The sequence below is a fragment of the Drosophila mojavensis genome, unplaced genomic scaffold (assembly GCF_018153725.1).
Source record: "Drosophila mojavensis isolate 15081-1352.22 unplaced genomic scaffold, ASM1815372v1 contig_74, whole genome shotgun sequence".
NCBI classification, from domain to species: domain Eukaryota; kingdom Metazoa; phylum Arthropoda; class Insecta; order Diptera; family Drosophilidae; genus Drosophila; species Drosophila mojavensis.
Window position 1 is genome coordinate 13,766,579 of NW_025318899.1, and position 15,730 is coordinate 13,782,308.

The 15,730-nt window shown below is 40.3% G+C and overlaps 6 protein-coding genes across 6 annotated transcripts; 3 read left to right on the plus strand and 3 right to left on the minus strand.

The window, feature by feature from the left end:
• The first annotated feature begins 12 nt into the window (after positions 1-12).
• On the plus strand, positions 13-1,931 carry LOC6582395 (polycomb group protein Pc). Its single transcript, XM_002008062.4, has 2 exons — positions 13-281; positions 759-1,931. Exons 1-2 carry the CDS (start codon positions 219-221, stop codon positions 1,836-1,838), a joined length of 1,143 nt encoding a protein of 380 aa, XP_002008098.2. The 5' UTR covers positions 13-218; the 3' UTR covers positions 1,839-1,931.
• A 1,015-nt stretch (positions 1,932-2,946) lies between these two features.
• On the minus strand, positions 2,947-4,501 carry LOC6582396 (probable serine hydrolase). Its single transcript, XM_002008063.4, has 3 exons — positions 4,356-4,501; positions 4,089-4,286; positions 2,947-4,025 (listed from the first exon to the last, which is right to left on the minus strand). Exons 2-3 carry the CDS (start codon positions 4,203-4,205, stop codon positions 3,132-3,134), a joined length of 1,011 nt encoding a protein of 336 aa, XP_002008099.1. The 5' UTR covers positions 4,206-4,286; positions 4,356-4,501; the 3' UTR covers positions 2,947-3,131.
• A 148-nt stretch (positions 4,502-4,649) lies between these two features.
• Positions 4,650-6,507, plus strand: LOC6582397 (probable serine hydrolase). Its single transcript, XM_002008064.4, has 3 exons — positions 4,650-4,789; positions 5,182-5,303; positions 5,371-6,507. The coding sequence occupies exons 2-3, from the start codon at positions 5,190-5,192 to the stop codon at positions 6,313-6,315; spliced, it is 1,059 nt and encodes a 352-aa protein (XP_002008100.1). The 5' UTR covers positions 4,650-4,789; positions 5,182-5,189; the 3' UTR covers positions 6,316-6,507.
• Positions 6,508-7,504: 997 nt separating this feature from the next.
• Positions 7,505-8,191, minus strand: LOC6582398 (pupal cuticle protein Edg-78E). The gene is made up of 2 exons (XM_002008065.4): positions 8,070-8,191; positions 7,505-7,985 (listed from the first exon to the last, which is right to left on the minus strand). Exons 1-2 carry the CDS (start codon positions 8,079-8,081, stop codon positions 7,644-7,646), a joined length of 354 nt encoding a protein of 117 aa, XP_002008101.1. The 5' UTR covers positions 8,082-8,191; the 3' UTR covers positions 7,505-7,643.
• A 2,888-nt stretch (positions 8,192-11,079) lies between these two features.
• Positions 11,080-11,806, plus strand: LOC6582399 (pupal cuticle protein Edg-78E). The gene is made up of 2 exons (XM_002008066.4): positions 11,080-11,189; positions 11,251-11,806. Exons 1-2 carry the CDS (start codon positions 11,178-11,180, stop codon positions 11,599-11,601), a joined length of 363 nt encoding a protein of 120 aa, XP_002008102.1. The 5' UTR covers positions 11,080-11,177; the 3' UTR covers positions 11,602-11,806.
• Positions 11,807-13,071: 1,265 nt separating this feature from the next.
• LOC6582400 (heat shock protein 27) lies at positions 13,072-14,013 on the minus strand. The gene has a single exon (XM_002008067.4). The coding sequence runs from the start codon at positions 13,835-13,837 to the stop codon at positions 13,370-13,372; it is 468 nt and encodes a 155-aa protein (XP_002008103.1). The 5' UTR covers positions 13,838-14,013; the 3' UTR covers positions 13,072-13,369.
• Between the last annotated feature and the right edge of the window lie 1,717 nt (positions 14,014-15,730).

A 15,730-nucleotide genomic window follows, 5' to 3' on the forward strand; every position in this document is an offset into this window, starting at 1 on the left:
GTTTTATTTACTGTCAGTGATGCGGTCACATTGTTTGCAACCAGTGTAAATGTCAGTCGCAATTTGTTTTTAAAAGGCTTAGAGTTTGGAATTATTACAAATTTAACGAAAATCGAGCAACAAGAACGTTAATTAAACGGCAATTCAAGTGCTACTAATTTGTATTTCAACGGAGGAACAAGAAAAGCCTCAAAATCGGTAAAGTGGACGGCAACACAATGGGCAGCTCGGACGATCGCGTCTATGCTGCCGAAAAAATCATCCAGAAGCGCGTTAGAAAGGTACGTTCTAGAAAATAAACAAAAATAATAATGCAACTGCAACGCATGCGAAAGACAAATATGCGCAGCTCACAACTACAAGGTCACATGTCCTTCGAAATTTCGAGCAGAGGCTCGCGTCGTCCATCTGCTGGCAGCTGCGCCAATGTCTCGTGCTGTCGCCGCTGCTTCTGCTGCAGCAGCAGCTTGTGGCAGTAGCAACCACCATTTACGCTGCGCGTGTGTGCATATGAGTGTGTGTGTTGTTGTTTTTGTTTTTAGTCTGTTCTACATATCGGCATCGATGAAAAATCAATTAGTTCGCCTTTTGCCGTGTGTTTGGAACGCGCCAAATGTATGTTTCAATGTATGATCGATCCTGACTGAAAATAGAAGAAATATAAATTTATATTTATTTAAAAAAAATAGATATTATTTATGCAAATTTTTCTATTTTTTATTTGAACACCTCTTTTAATATACTTATTTATATTTCAGGGTGTTGTGGAGTATCGTGTCAAGTGGAAGGGCTGGAACCAACGGTACAACACATGGGAGCCGGAGGTAAACATCTTGGATCGTCGTCTAATTGACATCTATGAGCAAAGTAACAAATCCTCTGGCACGCCTTCGAAACGTGGCGCTGCGCTTAAAAAGGAAAAGAAAGAAAAGGAGCCAGATCCAGACCCTGAGTCTGAAGAGGATGAGTATACATTCACCGGCGACGATGTACCTGATACCAATCAGGCAACAACATCGTCAGCTGCCACAACTAACGATGGCATTGATAAAAAGGAGAAGGATAAGAAACACCATCATCACCATCATCATCATCACCAGCAGCAGCACAACAGCAGCAACAACAACAACCAAAGTATCAAGTCCGAACGTATTTGTAACCGGCGATCTGAATCGCCGTTAACTCACCATCATCATCATCATGAGGCGAAGCGTCTGCGCATAGATCACAGCTCCTCATCGAATTGCAGCTCAACGCACAATGAGAATACGTTTGTACCGGAGGCAGACACCAATTCATCAAGCTCAGAGGATCAGCCACTTATGGGCACCAAGCGGAAGGCTGAAGTTCTCAAAGAATCGGGTAAAATTGGTGTTACCATTAAAACCTCACCAGATGGACCGGCAACCAAACCGCTCAACTCGGCGCTGGAGCAACAACAGCAGAATGCAGCGGATGCGCCAGCACAACTACACAAAACAGAGCCGCAAGGGACGCCGCACGGTGCTCAAACAGAAGCTGGTGAATCTTCTGCGCCCGCCTATAATGAGGAGGAGGATGATGTGGGTCTAACGACTGCGGGGCCACCATCAGAGAACAACAACATACCTAAACTTTCTGGTGCCCTGGCGTTGAGTCAAAAGCAACCGGTTAGCCCGCTGTCACCGCGTGCATTGCCTCCCCGCTTCTGGTTGCCCTCCAAGTGTAAGATGTCGAATCGTGTGGTCATCACGGATGTTACTGTCAATCTGGAGACAGTCACCATAAGAGAGTGCAAAACCGAGCGAGGATTCTTTCGTGAGCGTGACATGAAGGGTGATTCCTCGCCGGTGGCCTAATCCATCGCCTTGCTCCATATTCAAATGTAAATAGTTTTACGTAACAAAGCAAACATCCATACTAAATGTTGCAAAGCATTTTCTTTTAAGCAACAACTTATTTATTGTATTATTTATAGCCTAGAAACTAGATTGTTGTTTTATTACAATGTTTAAAGAGCAGCTTCCAGGTGTTGCACAGCAACGAATGCTGAAATTTCATGTGCAACTGTTCAACGTTCGCGTCTGCGCAACGCCTGTTGGCTCAGATAGTTGTATGTCTAGTAGTTTAGCAGAGTATATAACATTATATATATATATATATATATATATATATATATATATATATATATTTATTTAACATATATGTATATTTTTCTATAACAACTTGAATCTGATAGAAACCAAAACACACTCATATATACGCAACAAATCCATGCGAAACTGAAGCAATTGCTATTACGCTTGATATACACATTTACATTATACAAAAGCCTACCATTAATACACACATATATACATATGAATATATAGAGTTTATATAATACGTTAAGAATGTTACAAAACAGCAGCTGCTTTAATATTTAAATGTTTTATGTTTTTTTAAATCATCCAATATTTAGCGCTGACTGAATTGGAACATACATATATGAAGAAAAAAAAAAAAAAAAATCATAATATCTAAGTTGATGCATGAGTATAGATTTTAGCATATTATTATCTATAATTACATTATTTATTTTAAATATTTAGTTTTTAAGTTGGATTGTCTAAGATATGTTGACTCTATTAGTTCCCAAATGTGCAGTGCACATCCAATTCAGTCCAAAATTGACTGGGGCTGATAGACTCGACAGTTTTTCACATGATTTACAACTCCTTTTAAATCGTTTTGTACATTTTTTTGATATATTTACTTTAAATAAACAACGCACAAAAAGAACAAATATCATTATTGATTTTTGTTCATTTTGAAATATATATTTTATAATCATGTACGAGGTATTTATTGGCTAGTTTTTAGTTGCAGCGCTAATTCCATCAACAAAAACAAATAAAAAGAAAAACAAGACATTTTCAAGTTTGTAATCTACTCTAACTGTAATGTTATTGCCAGTATCAACGGTAATTAAATTAAATAGAAACATCAAAGACTATTTTTATTAAGTAATTTGTATCTTCGTCAATTATGAACTATATTCGGGAATACCATAGCGTACAAAACAACAAACAACATTGTTAATATCTGTATCATTCAATAGATCATAACTAGCAAGTATGTACAAGTTGAGAATTCATTTCATCTAAATCTTCTCATAAGGGTCTGCATTTGCTTATGAATGAGTTGATGATCGGCGCCACCTTCTCGGGCTCATTGAGGTGGACGTGATGCGTTCCCTCAACTTCGTGATATTCAAAGTTCGGATTCTGCCGCAGCACCTCCAAGGCAGCATCATAGTATTTCTTGTCCTCATAGTAAGGTGCCTGCAGTGCCTTGATGAACAGATGAGGCGCCGTGATGCGCGATGCCATTTCCAACACCATCTCATTGGAGAGTGTGTAGAACAGAGAGGTTTTCAGGCGATTGTCGCGGGAGAAGTAATATTTGTGAGGCTCGTGGCTGGACGGTTTACTGTTGCGCTGCAACAGATACTTGCAAGCCTCCAAGTCGACGGACTTGTCCGTGCCGTGATGCAGGCGCTCTACCAGTTGATCCCATTCGTAGGCAGGGGGCTCACTGTTGCTGCGTAATCGACGTTCCAATTTGAGAGAGTCCGATAGGCGTTCGGATAGCATATTTACAATATACTTCGGACTGCGTATGAGGGGCTTGAGAATGTCTAGACCAATCAACATATCCAGTTTGTCTGGGAATAGTGAAGCGAAAACGAAGCCATTTAAGGAGCTCATTGAGTGGGCCATTATGGACACTGTTTTCCAGTTATATTCCTCCATTATACGCAGAACCAGCTGAACATAATCTATGGAGTGATACATAACGCCTGGCGGCAACCATGAGGAGTGCCCGTGACCCGGTGCGTCTATGCTGAGAAAGGAGAGATGCGGTGGCAGTAGCGGTGCGAGTGTGTCGAAAGTGCCAGCATTGTCCTGCCAGCCGTGCATGCCCAGAATCGGGCGTACATGCTTCGGTCCATACCATTTGCCAGCTATGTGACCCCAGGGAACTGAGATGCTAACCTCGTCATACTGCAAAATGGGATAATAACTCATAGAAATTCAAGGCGAATGCTAAATAATTATGTTACTTACATGTTTTGTTAGTGTCTTCAACGAAGTTGATGAACTTTGACCGTGTGCCAGGCGAAAGTTCTGCTTGGATCCACTCGTAAGTTTCTGTAGCAGGCGCAAACTTCTTTGGTTTATCATTTCCTCAGAGTATATTATGTGAGTATATTGTAATATTGAATAATATTATCGCGGGACTATAGCGTCAGACTTGCTTGCTCACTGTGATGACAAGAAACATCTGATTACATGTTTTGTGGCTGAGATTTGACAATATAAATTGATAATTACGATAACGAAATTTAGATACCCTACTCAGCATAGAGATATACAAGTGCATTCTCAATATATCTTAGAGTAAGATAATGCATAATTCAAATTTTTAAATCGTTATTAACTTTTTAATTATTTACAAAACATTAGAAAAATATAGATTATTCTCATTATGATATGAATTTATTTAATTACAAACGCCTTCAAAGTTTCCAAGTACGGCACACGTGTGAAACTATCGGTTCTGTCTTAAACAATCGATAGTTTCAAAACTTGGAAAGTTTATTTCTCCCATCTCTAGAATTAGATTTCGCTCTCTCGCTCCAGCTCCAATCAGCTGTTTGCTTAGTTTATTGTTTAGCTATGCCACTATTTTAACTAAAAATAGATAATCTCGTGGAAAATAAAGTAAACTATTATTATCTTTTTCTGACTGCATAATTGATGGAAGTGTAAGTATTTCGTTGTGCATGAGTGTGTTCTGACCCAACATATTGGAAATTGAAACAGAGTTGTGGACCGACTGTGGAAATTGAATCCAAGAGCATCCGTCAGTCAGACGCACCTGTTGACCTTGAACTTTGGAGTTGCGTGTTTTTTTTTTAATAGTCCAGATGACGAGCAGAGCATGGATAAATCAATTTCATGGCACTGCTTTTTATTTATAACTTTTTCGGCGCGCATCGCTTTATTATTTTTCGATTCAGCCAAACAACGCGCTCGGCGCTTTAATTAACTAATCGTAATCGCCCCAGCTAATCGAGTGCTGATAAGAATACGTTTACTAACTTGACAGAGTTAAACTTTGGAATTTAAGCTTATTCGTGTTTGTCTTCTGCTGCAGTGAGGATCATGGAGTTCGAATTTAGGGAAAATTCAAGTGATGGCACCGACGGATCTCCTGTAGATCTCAATCTCCGCTTCCGACATGCAGGCGATATTACGGGCGAGCCTCCAACGCGAGCTGTAAGTGCGCACTTTGACCTTTGGAATGGGAATCACAGTTAAATGCTGTATTGCACTTTACTTTCAGTTCTCTGAAATCAGCATTAAAGTACCCTGGGGCCACATTGCTGGTAAATGGTATGGACCCCAGACTGTGCAGCCCATATTGGGCCTGCATGGCTGGCAGGATAATGCCGGGACATACGATTTGTTAGTGCCTTTGCTATCGCCAGACGTGGCATTCCTTTCTATAGACTTGCCTGGTCATGGATTGTCCTCACGTTTGCCAGATGGCTGTTATTACAATTCGGTTGATAATCTATATGTGATAAGGCTTATCATGAAGCAATATAAGTGGGAGAAGGTATCACTGATTGGCCATTCGATGTCTTCCATAATTGTGTTTGTGTTTGCAGCTGTCTTCCCCGATAAGGTAGATATGGTAATTGGAATTGACGCCTTGAAGCCACACCAGCGACCTTACCCCGCGGTTATACGCACCATGGAGACGCGTCTAGACGAATTTCTGCGGGAAGATGAACGTAATCGCAGCAAAACAGAACCACCAAGCTATACATACGATGAGCTGATCGAGCGAGTCTATATTGGGTCCTTTCATTCTGTCAACAAGGAGCTATGCAAGCATATACTTGCGCGCAACATCCAGAAGTCGGGCAAATATCCGGACAAATTCTTCTTCTGTCGTGATCGCCGCCTAAAGTTCTACAACTATGCGATTGGCTCCCAGGAACTGTGCGTTGAAATGGCCCAGCGTATCACGTGTCCGTATTTGTTCATCAAGGCAACCAATTCGTCCTATTTCGAGGACAAAAAGTACTACGACGAAGTGCTTGAGGTGATGTTAAAGAAGCCAAACTTTGAGTATGTGGAGGCAAATGGCTCGCATCATCTGCACTTGAATAACCCAGAAGTAATTATTGACCCGGTGAACAACTTTATACATCGCTTTGGCCCCGCTGCAGTTGCAGCGGCACGTAAAAAGGCTAAGGAAGCTGCCGAGAGCAAACTCTAAACCCCAACACACAACAACAACAAGGCAGTGGTTCAATTGGGCTTATTTATTGTTGCATACATGATTCTGTGTATCGATGTCACATCACTTAATTTTATATACTTAAATGTTGATTATACTGTTAATGTCTGGCTCTGCCGCTGCTGTAAATGCACAAATTATATATACACATGCTACATGTAAACACATATACATATACCAAAAGTCTGTTCACTTCGTTTTGTCTGTTGAAGGATAACGAGGAACTGGTTACAGTTGCACGCAGGTGATGCTCTGCTGTTCGTTGACGTTGTTAACCCTTTAAGGTCTTCGAATCCAGTTTTGTGGGACTTTAAGCTACGACTTTTTACTTAAAGGTCAGATTCTGCGTATTCGCTGAAATATATATATATATACATATATGTATGTATGACATTATGTAATGTGAGTTAAGACATTATCTAATCATATTTCAGACACATTCTTAGCCTCTTCTCTAGATCACTTATGTCAGCTCTAAGTGTTGTTGGGTTAAGTCGCCGGATGGGTATTACGTGCGTGTTGCTGAGCTCGTGTTCGCGGCTGACCTACATTTGGTGGCTGGTAGAATACGCAGGCGCAGGCACACAGGCGAAAGTGTTACTAACCGAGAAACTTGTTTGGCTTAAGGCAGAGCCACACAGCACATTGGATCGCTTGCATCACAGTTTAGACTCTTTCTTGGTATTTATATACACTGGTTTAAATTTTTCTTCTTCTTATTTTTGGGGGTCAACTGTCGGATTTACATTGAGATGACAAATTAAATACTATACACATACATACATATATGTACATACAGTCTCGAGCAAAGAGTATGCAGAAAAAAAGGTGCAAAACGTTGAACTTGTTGGCCCTGCAGCTTCCACATTTGACTGCATAAATTTCCGTCAGATATATCTGAAAACTTATATGTATGTATATAAGTGTGTATGTATATGTATGTGGCTCTCTTTAGTCTTCACCTCGACTAATATGGTTGATTCCTGTGGCCGATCATTATGGTAACATCTGCTTTGCCTTTTGATTAATGAGCCACCATTAAATGTGGCTCAAAGCGTATTAACTGAAGTCTATTATAAATGTATGAGATCCATATACATATTTAATATGTGCTAAAGCTTAAATGCTTTGCAACGTCCTCGCTTGGAAAAAATGTATATATTATATATATAATATGTATATATTTTTATTATATTTATATTACCCATTAAAATGATTTAGTTTTTTCTTCTACTGTATTTCAAATATTTGTTTTGGTTTAATGCACGCTATTTTATGATGTAACTAAACGGAATTTGATAGGAGCTCTATTGGGGGGGATGTGCTGCAATGTATTCCAACAGCCTCACGACATGATCGGGAATTGGTGGAGGAGTGGGCAAGTGATCGCCAACGGGATGGAATCCGTTCTCATCGGCGGTATAGGTCAAAGAGATGGTCTGGCCATCGGGAGAAGTGTAACCGTAGGATCCACTGACGCCATTGATATTGCCAGCCTCCTGGCTCTGGATGCCGTTGCTGGTTTGGAAAGCATACGCATAGTTGCCCTCTGCATCGGCGGGATCACTCCTTTCGCTCAGCACTTGGGCATCCTTGTCGATGTGGTCAGCCTGGGCGCAGACCAGCAGAGCAGCGATGAGGCAGATCGACTGAAAAATGAATTTCATTTCAATTAGTTAACTTTGATTGAATATCCTGGTGATTCTCAGCTTGCTCTTTGCTCTGCTACTCACTAGCTTGAACATTGTGTTTGACTCGTCTAATTCACACTGTTTGTTTGTCTTTGCGTATCTCTGGTTTTTATACTCGCACTCATCCAAAAAAAAAATGTTGACTCTATGTAGGCGCTGCGACGCCATCGTCGTCATCTTCGTCGTCGCCGTCGTCGTCGTCGTCGTTTCTAATCTGCTGTTGAGCTGCTCTGACGACGCGTTGTACTAAATATCAGTTAAGCTTAAGTTGTGCATATTTTAGGCAAATAGCGAAATGTGATGAAGTTAAATAAAACGCGGGGCAAAACATATATGTATTATATATACATACATACATATACATATATAGTAGTATTTAGATGTGCATAGGCTGCACATCGATAATTTTTTAAACTCACTCAAAGTGGTTTGCTTCGGTTGATGAATCCATCGAGATAACCGCATTAGTTGTGATCTTTTAAAATTGTTTTTTTTTTTTTTTTTTATTTGTTTATTTTTTTAATGAAGAGACCGTAAGATGGCGCAATATTTTACGATTCAACTTCATTGAACACACTAAACTAGCTTAAATTAAATCAACTTAAAAAACAAAAACAAAAAATAGAAAATGGTAAACTAAAAGCCTATTTATCATCACTTTCAATTTCAATTTGGCTATCCATTCAGCATTGGGGCAAACCAGTTTAATTATTTAATTAGGCAAAAAGAAGAATTCTTCAGTCAAATTTGGAACAAGCTCGCATTAGCATACAAATATTGTGGCATGACAATAAATTAGCTGATCCGCGGAGTATTTATTTCAATAGTAACAGCGTTTCCATGAGCTAAGAGAGCCGAAAGCTGGCCTTGCTCTTTACATAATGGCTAATAAAATGCCCACTCGTTGGCGCCTGCCAGCCCATTAGAGCGGATTCTCATAATCACGTGTACACGCCGAAAAGACTTAGAACACAAACTTGCTGAGCAGCGATCTAAATCTTGCATTCGGCACATTCAATTCAAGTTTGAATCTGAATTGCTAAAATGCCAAACTAATTTGTATTTTCGAGTGTGCATTTAGATGATGGATAATGCATTCTTCACTCGTATTTGACTCTTGTTTGTTTTTGTTATCGCGTGGGCCGTTCAAGATCTTTTGACAGTCGCTGAGAGCTGAAGTAAATAATATATTGGTTACCATAAATATTTATGAACAATATTTCCGACTTTGAGACATATACTTTTACATTTATAATGGGCAAAGCCCATAAATTTGTAAACCTTAATTAATTAAATTTATTTTGTTTGTGTTTTACTAAAGTCCATTTATGAAGCTGTCGAATGTATAACACGTTCACATAATGAGTAAAACAAAATGCATATGTAAATATATATAGCAAATTAAACTTAAATATAAACAAGTTTTTATATATAAAATAAAAATAAAATAGAAATATATAAGAATCGATGATATAAATATACAAATTGGCTAGGCTAATCTTGTCTCGCATGCTTCAAATATTTTTCAATTATGTCGACATGCTGAACCTGTTAGAATAGCGAAAAAACACCATGTTTACTATGATTAACCAAAAACAAAGAACAGCAAATTAATGAAGTTATCAAAACTAAAAGCTGCAAATAATAATCACAATATAATTGCCATAAATCTTTTTTTTTTTCTCATTTGTGCTAAAAATCTGTTACTTCTAATATTATATGTAGCCTTTATTTATTTTAATTATCGTTCATTTGATTTTAAATAAATATTTAAAATAATTATTTATAATTATATTTAATATTGTGGTTTAAGTTTTCCATTAACACACTTTAATTGAATGATCTAGTCCAATCATATCGCTGCTCATAATTAGCTTCAATCTGGGGCACATATACAAATTATATACTATTAAATATTTGCTTGTTTTTGGCTCTTAGAATTCCTCTTATTTAACTTTCGGCTTCTGGGATGAGACTGACAAGCTGTGAATTTTAGCATATAACTAAGATTTAATAATACTAATTACTGTTTAATTACTTCCCTATTGGCAATCATATTTGCACAGCTAAACAAGTTTTTCGCACAAAAAGCCAAGAAGCAGAAGCAGAAGCAGAAGCAGAAGCAGAAGTAAGCATAAATTATATTTTATGCAAGACATGAAGGAAAGGCCAACGAAAATGATTTATTTTCCATTTAATTTTAGTCTTATTTACAGATATTATTACAACATTTTCTCAGCTAGCCAGAAACGAGATTGCATCAATGAAAATAAGCATTTCTAATAGTGCAAACATCTAATTCATAATGGATCATCATGATCTTCAGAGTATCGTCGTCTGCGGTCTACCAACTGCCGTCTGTCGTCTGTCGTCTGTGCGTCCAAATGCTTTTTGTGACGACCTTGCGCTTCCAAACATTTCAACAGCTCTTCAAGTTGGACAATTCGCGCCAGCTTCCAAGCGGGCACGCGCACCTGCCAACTCCGCATCCACATCGACAGCCAAATCGAACTTCAACTACTATTTGGAGCACGGGCGCCGCAGGGCTCGAAGGGGAGACGGCCATTGAAAGTTGTTAAGTTATTTATATTTGCTGCTCTCTGTTTGTCTTATTGTTGTTGTTTTTTGCTTTTTGCTTTTCTGGTATGGTATGTAGTTTGATTGCTTCTGTGCTTGTGTGTTGTTTGTGTAAGCCACAAATAATTTAGGGTTTTGGGTGGGAAATAAAGAAATAAAGGTGCATGGGGCAAATGCAAAACTGACACCGAAATTAAAGCGTGGAAATAAATTGCTGGCAAATGACTCATGCATTTTAAGGCATTCGGTTATTCGATTATAGTTAACCGCGTTATAGCTGTTGCTGTTGCTGTTGTTGTTGTTAATGTTTCGATTATGATGATACGATTTTTGGCAATTATTGATGCCCTCTTCGCCCATGTGTAGTTGCCAATTGTGAGCTCCCCAGTTCGCCAGTTTGCCATTGCTGGTGCCATAAAAAACCGATTAAAACCCGTTTGCGACACTGAACCACAAGATCCATATCCATATAAAAGCCAGCACGCTGTTGAGAAGAGCAATCAGTTGCAGTTGAAGCATCCATTCCACAACACTTAAACCCAGCCCAAGTCTTCAGACAAGCTCCAAGTCAAGATGTTCAAATATGTAAGTGAGCTCCACTGTGACCCGTTGAGTTCGCATCGCTAATCGCAAGAGTTAATTACAGGTGCTCTGCCTCGCTCTCATCGGTTGCGCCTGCGCCGATAACATCAACAAGGACGCACAGATTCGCAGCTTCCAGAATGACGCCTCCGATGCCGAGGGCAACTATCAGTTTGCCTACGAGACCAGCAATGGCATTCAGGTGCAGGAGGCGGGCAATCCCTCGGGCGTGCGCGGCTCCGTTGCCTATGTTTCGCCTGAAGGTGAGCAAATCTCATTGAGCTACACCGCCGACGAGGAGGGCTATCATCCAGTTGGCGATCATCTGCCCACCCCACCTCCCGTTCCCGCCTATGTGCTGCGCGCCCTCGAATACATTCGCACGCATCCACCAGCACAGAAGGACGAGCAGTAAGCTGGCATTGAAATTCCACATCCGCACAGAGAGCCAACCAGTCAAGCATCACCCCTCACCAGCACCAGCACCAGCACCAACACCATTCGCACCACTCGTAAATGTGGCAGTCATTGTTATATAGAGACATACATTTTGCATGTTTTAATTAGTTGTAGTTATCGTTAATAAAGCTCGCTCGTAAGTCAACGCGCAAAATGCAAAAGAATGGCTCAAGATCATTATTTCAGAAGCAATGACAAGTCGGTGGGGCTATTTATGGGGTGGCTTATCTATTTGACCACTGAGTGCATTACTGCGGGCTCAGCTAAAGCAGCAGCTCAATAAGATTGCCGCCTGAAAGTATGCAACACTTATTTGAAGTTGATATGCTGAAGTTGTAGCGCCCTCTATGGGAGTTTATTTGTAAAAAACGCGTGAAATGGCAGCTCAATGAAAAGAATAAGCGAGACAGCAAATAGCTGAGAAGCAAATCGAATTCAAAACAAATATTTCAGGCTAATTAAACCTACATATAAATAAGTAATGATTCGCATACACATTCTGAATTCTAAAAAATATAACAAGTGGATTTATATTCTATATACTATTAAGCCAAAGGCAAACAAAGGCAACATGAAGAGCAGAATCTACTAAGCATTAAGAACTCCAAATTGGATCGGGTCTGACATTTGCAGCCACAACCGTGTGATTGACAAATTGATTGCTTAAACTACAACAAAGTGTTTTCGGGTTAGGCATTGAATGAACCTAGTCAATGATTGACCCATTGACAGACAGCTGCTATAAAAGTCGTTCGTTTGGCCGTTTGGCGCACACAGCAAATTGCGCGCGTTTTAAACAGCGCACAAGTCGCGTCGCACCGCGTCGCGCCGTTTGCATTGTGGGCGTGCGACTTTATTTACAAACATTGTTATTTGCTGATGATTTTTGTTGTTGTTTGCTTTTTGCACTATTTATTTGTTAATTCATTGACCAGTATGGTCAGCTGTCAGTTCTATCTGTAGACTATTTATATACACACTTCGATTGGGGGCTTTCTTGGGACACATGGGCCAGTGTATGTATGTGGGTTTATGTATGTATTCGCTGCTCTAGTCTTCCAGGCTGGCAGGTTTCTTGTTGCTGTTGCCGCTGCTGCTGTTGTTGTTGTTGTTGTTTATTGCTTTATTTACAATTAAACCTTACCATAGTTGGCATTTGCGGAAATTGCCCAAGGGCGTTCTAGATAGAATATTTATTTATATATATATATATATATATATATATATACATTTATATATGTATGTTTGTCTAAAGACTCGTTTGTCTGTGCTTTGCCGCTGACCGAGTCTCGTTTGGGCCAATTTCTGTCGACATTCGAAATGACATTTGTTTTTGTTTTTTGGACTCTCACGCGATGTCCATTTTATTTTTATTATCAGGATTTCCCTTTTTGCCTGAAATCGTTCTATTAAATAAATCACTTGGTTTCGTTTTTAATAAATTAAACTTTCGGTTTATTGAACTATAAAATCGGTTTTGGTTAATTACAATAAAAAAAGAGTCCAATCAGATTTGTCTTCCATTCAGTTAAGCGCTTGTGCGAAATATATCTTAAATTAATTTAATTAATTTTGTAAACAAATTCCCGTTTCGTGTGCCATTTTTGGAAAGCTTTGCGCAAGGCAGTGCCGCCAACAGAAAACAAACAACAACAAAACAACATCCTCTCTGTCTATCTGATTGTGTGTGTGTGTGTGTGTGAGAGTGTTAGTGTGTCTGTGTGTTAGTTCTTAATGCTCAGGTACGAGGGCCCCACTTGGCGCACGTAGACGCTGCGCTCGTTGCTCAGATAGGGCGGACAGCGCACGGTGAGTATCCCATCGGAGGAGAGCTCGGAGCGCACATCGTTGGGATAGTAGCCGCGCGGCAGCACGAATCGCTTGACAATATGACGGCCCACGAAGCTGTCGCCATCGCGGCGCTTCTCGTGCTTGGCCTCCACCACGACGGTGTCGCCGGTCGTCTTCACCGTTATCTCGTATGGCTTGAACTGATGCACATCCACATTGGCCTCGAATCCATCCTTACCAACGACAACGCGACTCAGATCGGGCGCCGAGCCGACGCGCGACAAACGCTTCCAGTAGGGCAAGTCCCAGTCGGCGGCCAGATCCCAATCGCGCCACAAGCGACGCCGATAATCCCAATAATCCCAATCCGTACTGTTGTTCGATGCTGGTACCAGAGCCATCTCGACTATGTGTGTGTGTGTGAGAGTTTGGGTGCCTTCCTTTTGGGCAGGACGCAGCAGCGCGTTGCGAATTGTAACGACTTGAGTTAGATAGAAAACTTTTCCGTTTTACGTTTCACGATTCGCCGCGTTTTCTGAACGTCCGCACGCGATTTTAGCGCAGAGTCAATTAAGCTCGATACTGACAGCATCGCCGCCTTATATAGAGCTGAGCCTCCAGTGGGCTAAGCCAGTCGCCAGCCGCCAGCCGCTAGCAGCAATGCCAGCTGTGACGTATGCAGCAGCTCCAGCTGGCGACTCGATCTTGATGGGGCTGCTGCTTGCCGTTGGCTGCGCTGGGCTGGTGGGCCGCTGCAGTCGGCCCACTTGACTGCTCAATAGCATTTCCTTGGGGGTACTTGCTCTGCCAATGGGTCGAGTTGACAAACTTCCGCACTTACCCAAGTTGCTAAGATCTGACCCTGTTCAGCTGTGGCCCAGAGCATCTTTTTGGCAATCTGAAAAGCTAGTCTCCCATAACGTCCAAGCGCACAGAGTTCAACTTAATTGCGCAGCATTTCCGCTATTATGTGACGCTGTCCATATGTATTTGAAGCTAGCCTGGGCTAAATTAAAACACGAAATAAATAAATAAACAACAACATTTCTTTGGCGGAAATGCGAAAACAAAGATTTGAAAACGTCGCATAATTCTTTTCACTTTTTTACCAAATACGGCATTGACTTTTTATGCGGATTTTCATTTTCAATTAGCAGAGCTACACGGCTATGGCAGATACAGAGGCAGAGACAGAGACAGAGACAGATATAGCTAAAGATATAGATATAGATGGATAGAGAGAGGAATATTGTGTCTGTAGCATGTTCGATGCTTGGATTGAAACATTTGTAGCTGGCTGTCATAACAAAAGGCAATTTGTATGGCGATGTTGTCTGCTAAACGGCTTTTCGGCTTTTGCCATCGATTTGCACCAAAGATTAGCGACAACAACAACAACAACAACAACAAAGCTACATGAACTCATCGTGAATCGCAACATTTATGGGCCTGACCTGCCGACACCCCGTGACCCCGTCTCACACAGCTCTGCATGTGTATGTGTGAGTGTGTGACCCCACCCGTTTATAATTGTATTTGATGTTGTTCTTGTTCTGTTGTTGTTGCTGTTGTATTGGCGATAGATTTTGCCAGCGCTTGATAGTAATTATAAAGACAACGGCGACAATTTACATGCCATGCCCTACACGCATATACATGTATAGTATATATACTTGTGTATATTATGTATCTTCCAATGAGTTCAATGAGTTTGTGACTAAGTCAGCAATTGACAGCGCGGTGCACATCAATAGAAACAGAAATTCAGCAATTAATTATAAATGTCGCAAAATGCGAGTGGGCTGTCGTTGATGATGCGAAATACAGCATTGAATGTAGTAGTTAAACATAAATTAATAACTAAATAACATGCAGTTATACTTAAGCTAGCTGATGATCTTTTTATATGCAATAATGATTAAGTTGCGAATGTGATGCGAAGTAAATTCACAGAGCTAATTATACTTGCAGTTCTAGTTGTATGATTATAAATAACTTTTTTATTATCTATACGGCTCTTATAAAGATTTCCATTCATTGCTGCTAAACATTTGCGTTGTAGTCTAGTGTAGCCGTGCAATGCGCGCGCAAAGTTCTCGTTTGAAAATCAATGAAGTGCCGCAGCAGCTACAACAACAACAACAACAGCAACGACAATAAAAACTAGTGACAATAATGCATTGTAATTATCGGTAAACAATTCTATATAGAAAAAAAAAAACAACTATGTAATCGACTAATTTGTTTGAGTTTATGGCAAAATCAAATCAAATGCGAAGCAAACGATCCCAACG

Bases quoted from the DNA above. Each gene is read 5' to 3' on its own strand.
- LOC6582396 (XM_002008063.4), bottom strand. From the start codon at position 4,205: ATGATAAACCAAAGAAGTTTGCGCCTGCTACAGAAACTTACGAGTGGA. The intron at 4,026-4,088 runs GTAAGTAACATA...CCCATTTTGCAG, and splicing joins TGAAGACACTAACAAAACAT to TATGACGAGGTTAGCATCTC.
- LOC6582395 (XM_002008062.4), top strand. From the start codon at position 219: ATGGGCAGCTCGGACGATCGCGTCTATGCTGCCGAAAAAATCATCCAG. The intron at 282-758 runs GTACGTTCTAGA...TTTATATTTCAG, and splicing joins TCCAGAAGCGCGTTAGAAAG to GGTGTTGTGGAGTATCGTGT.
- LOC6582400 (XM_002008067.4), bottom strand. From the start codon at position 13,837: ATGGCTCTGGTACCAGCATCGAACAACAGTACGGATTGGGATTATTGG.
- LOC6582397 (XM_002008064.4), top strand. From the start codon at position 5,190: ATGGAGTTCGAATTTAGGGAAAATTCAAGTGATGGCACCGACGGATCT. The intron at 5,304-5,370 runs GTAAGTGCGCAC...CTTTACTTTCAG, and splicing joins GCGAGCCTCCAACGCGAGCT to TTCTCTGAAATCAGCATTAA.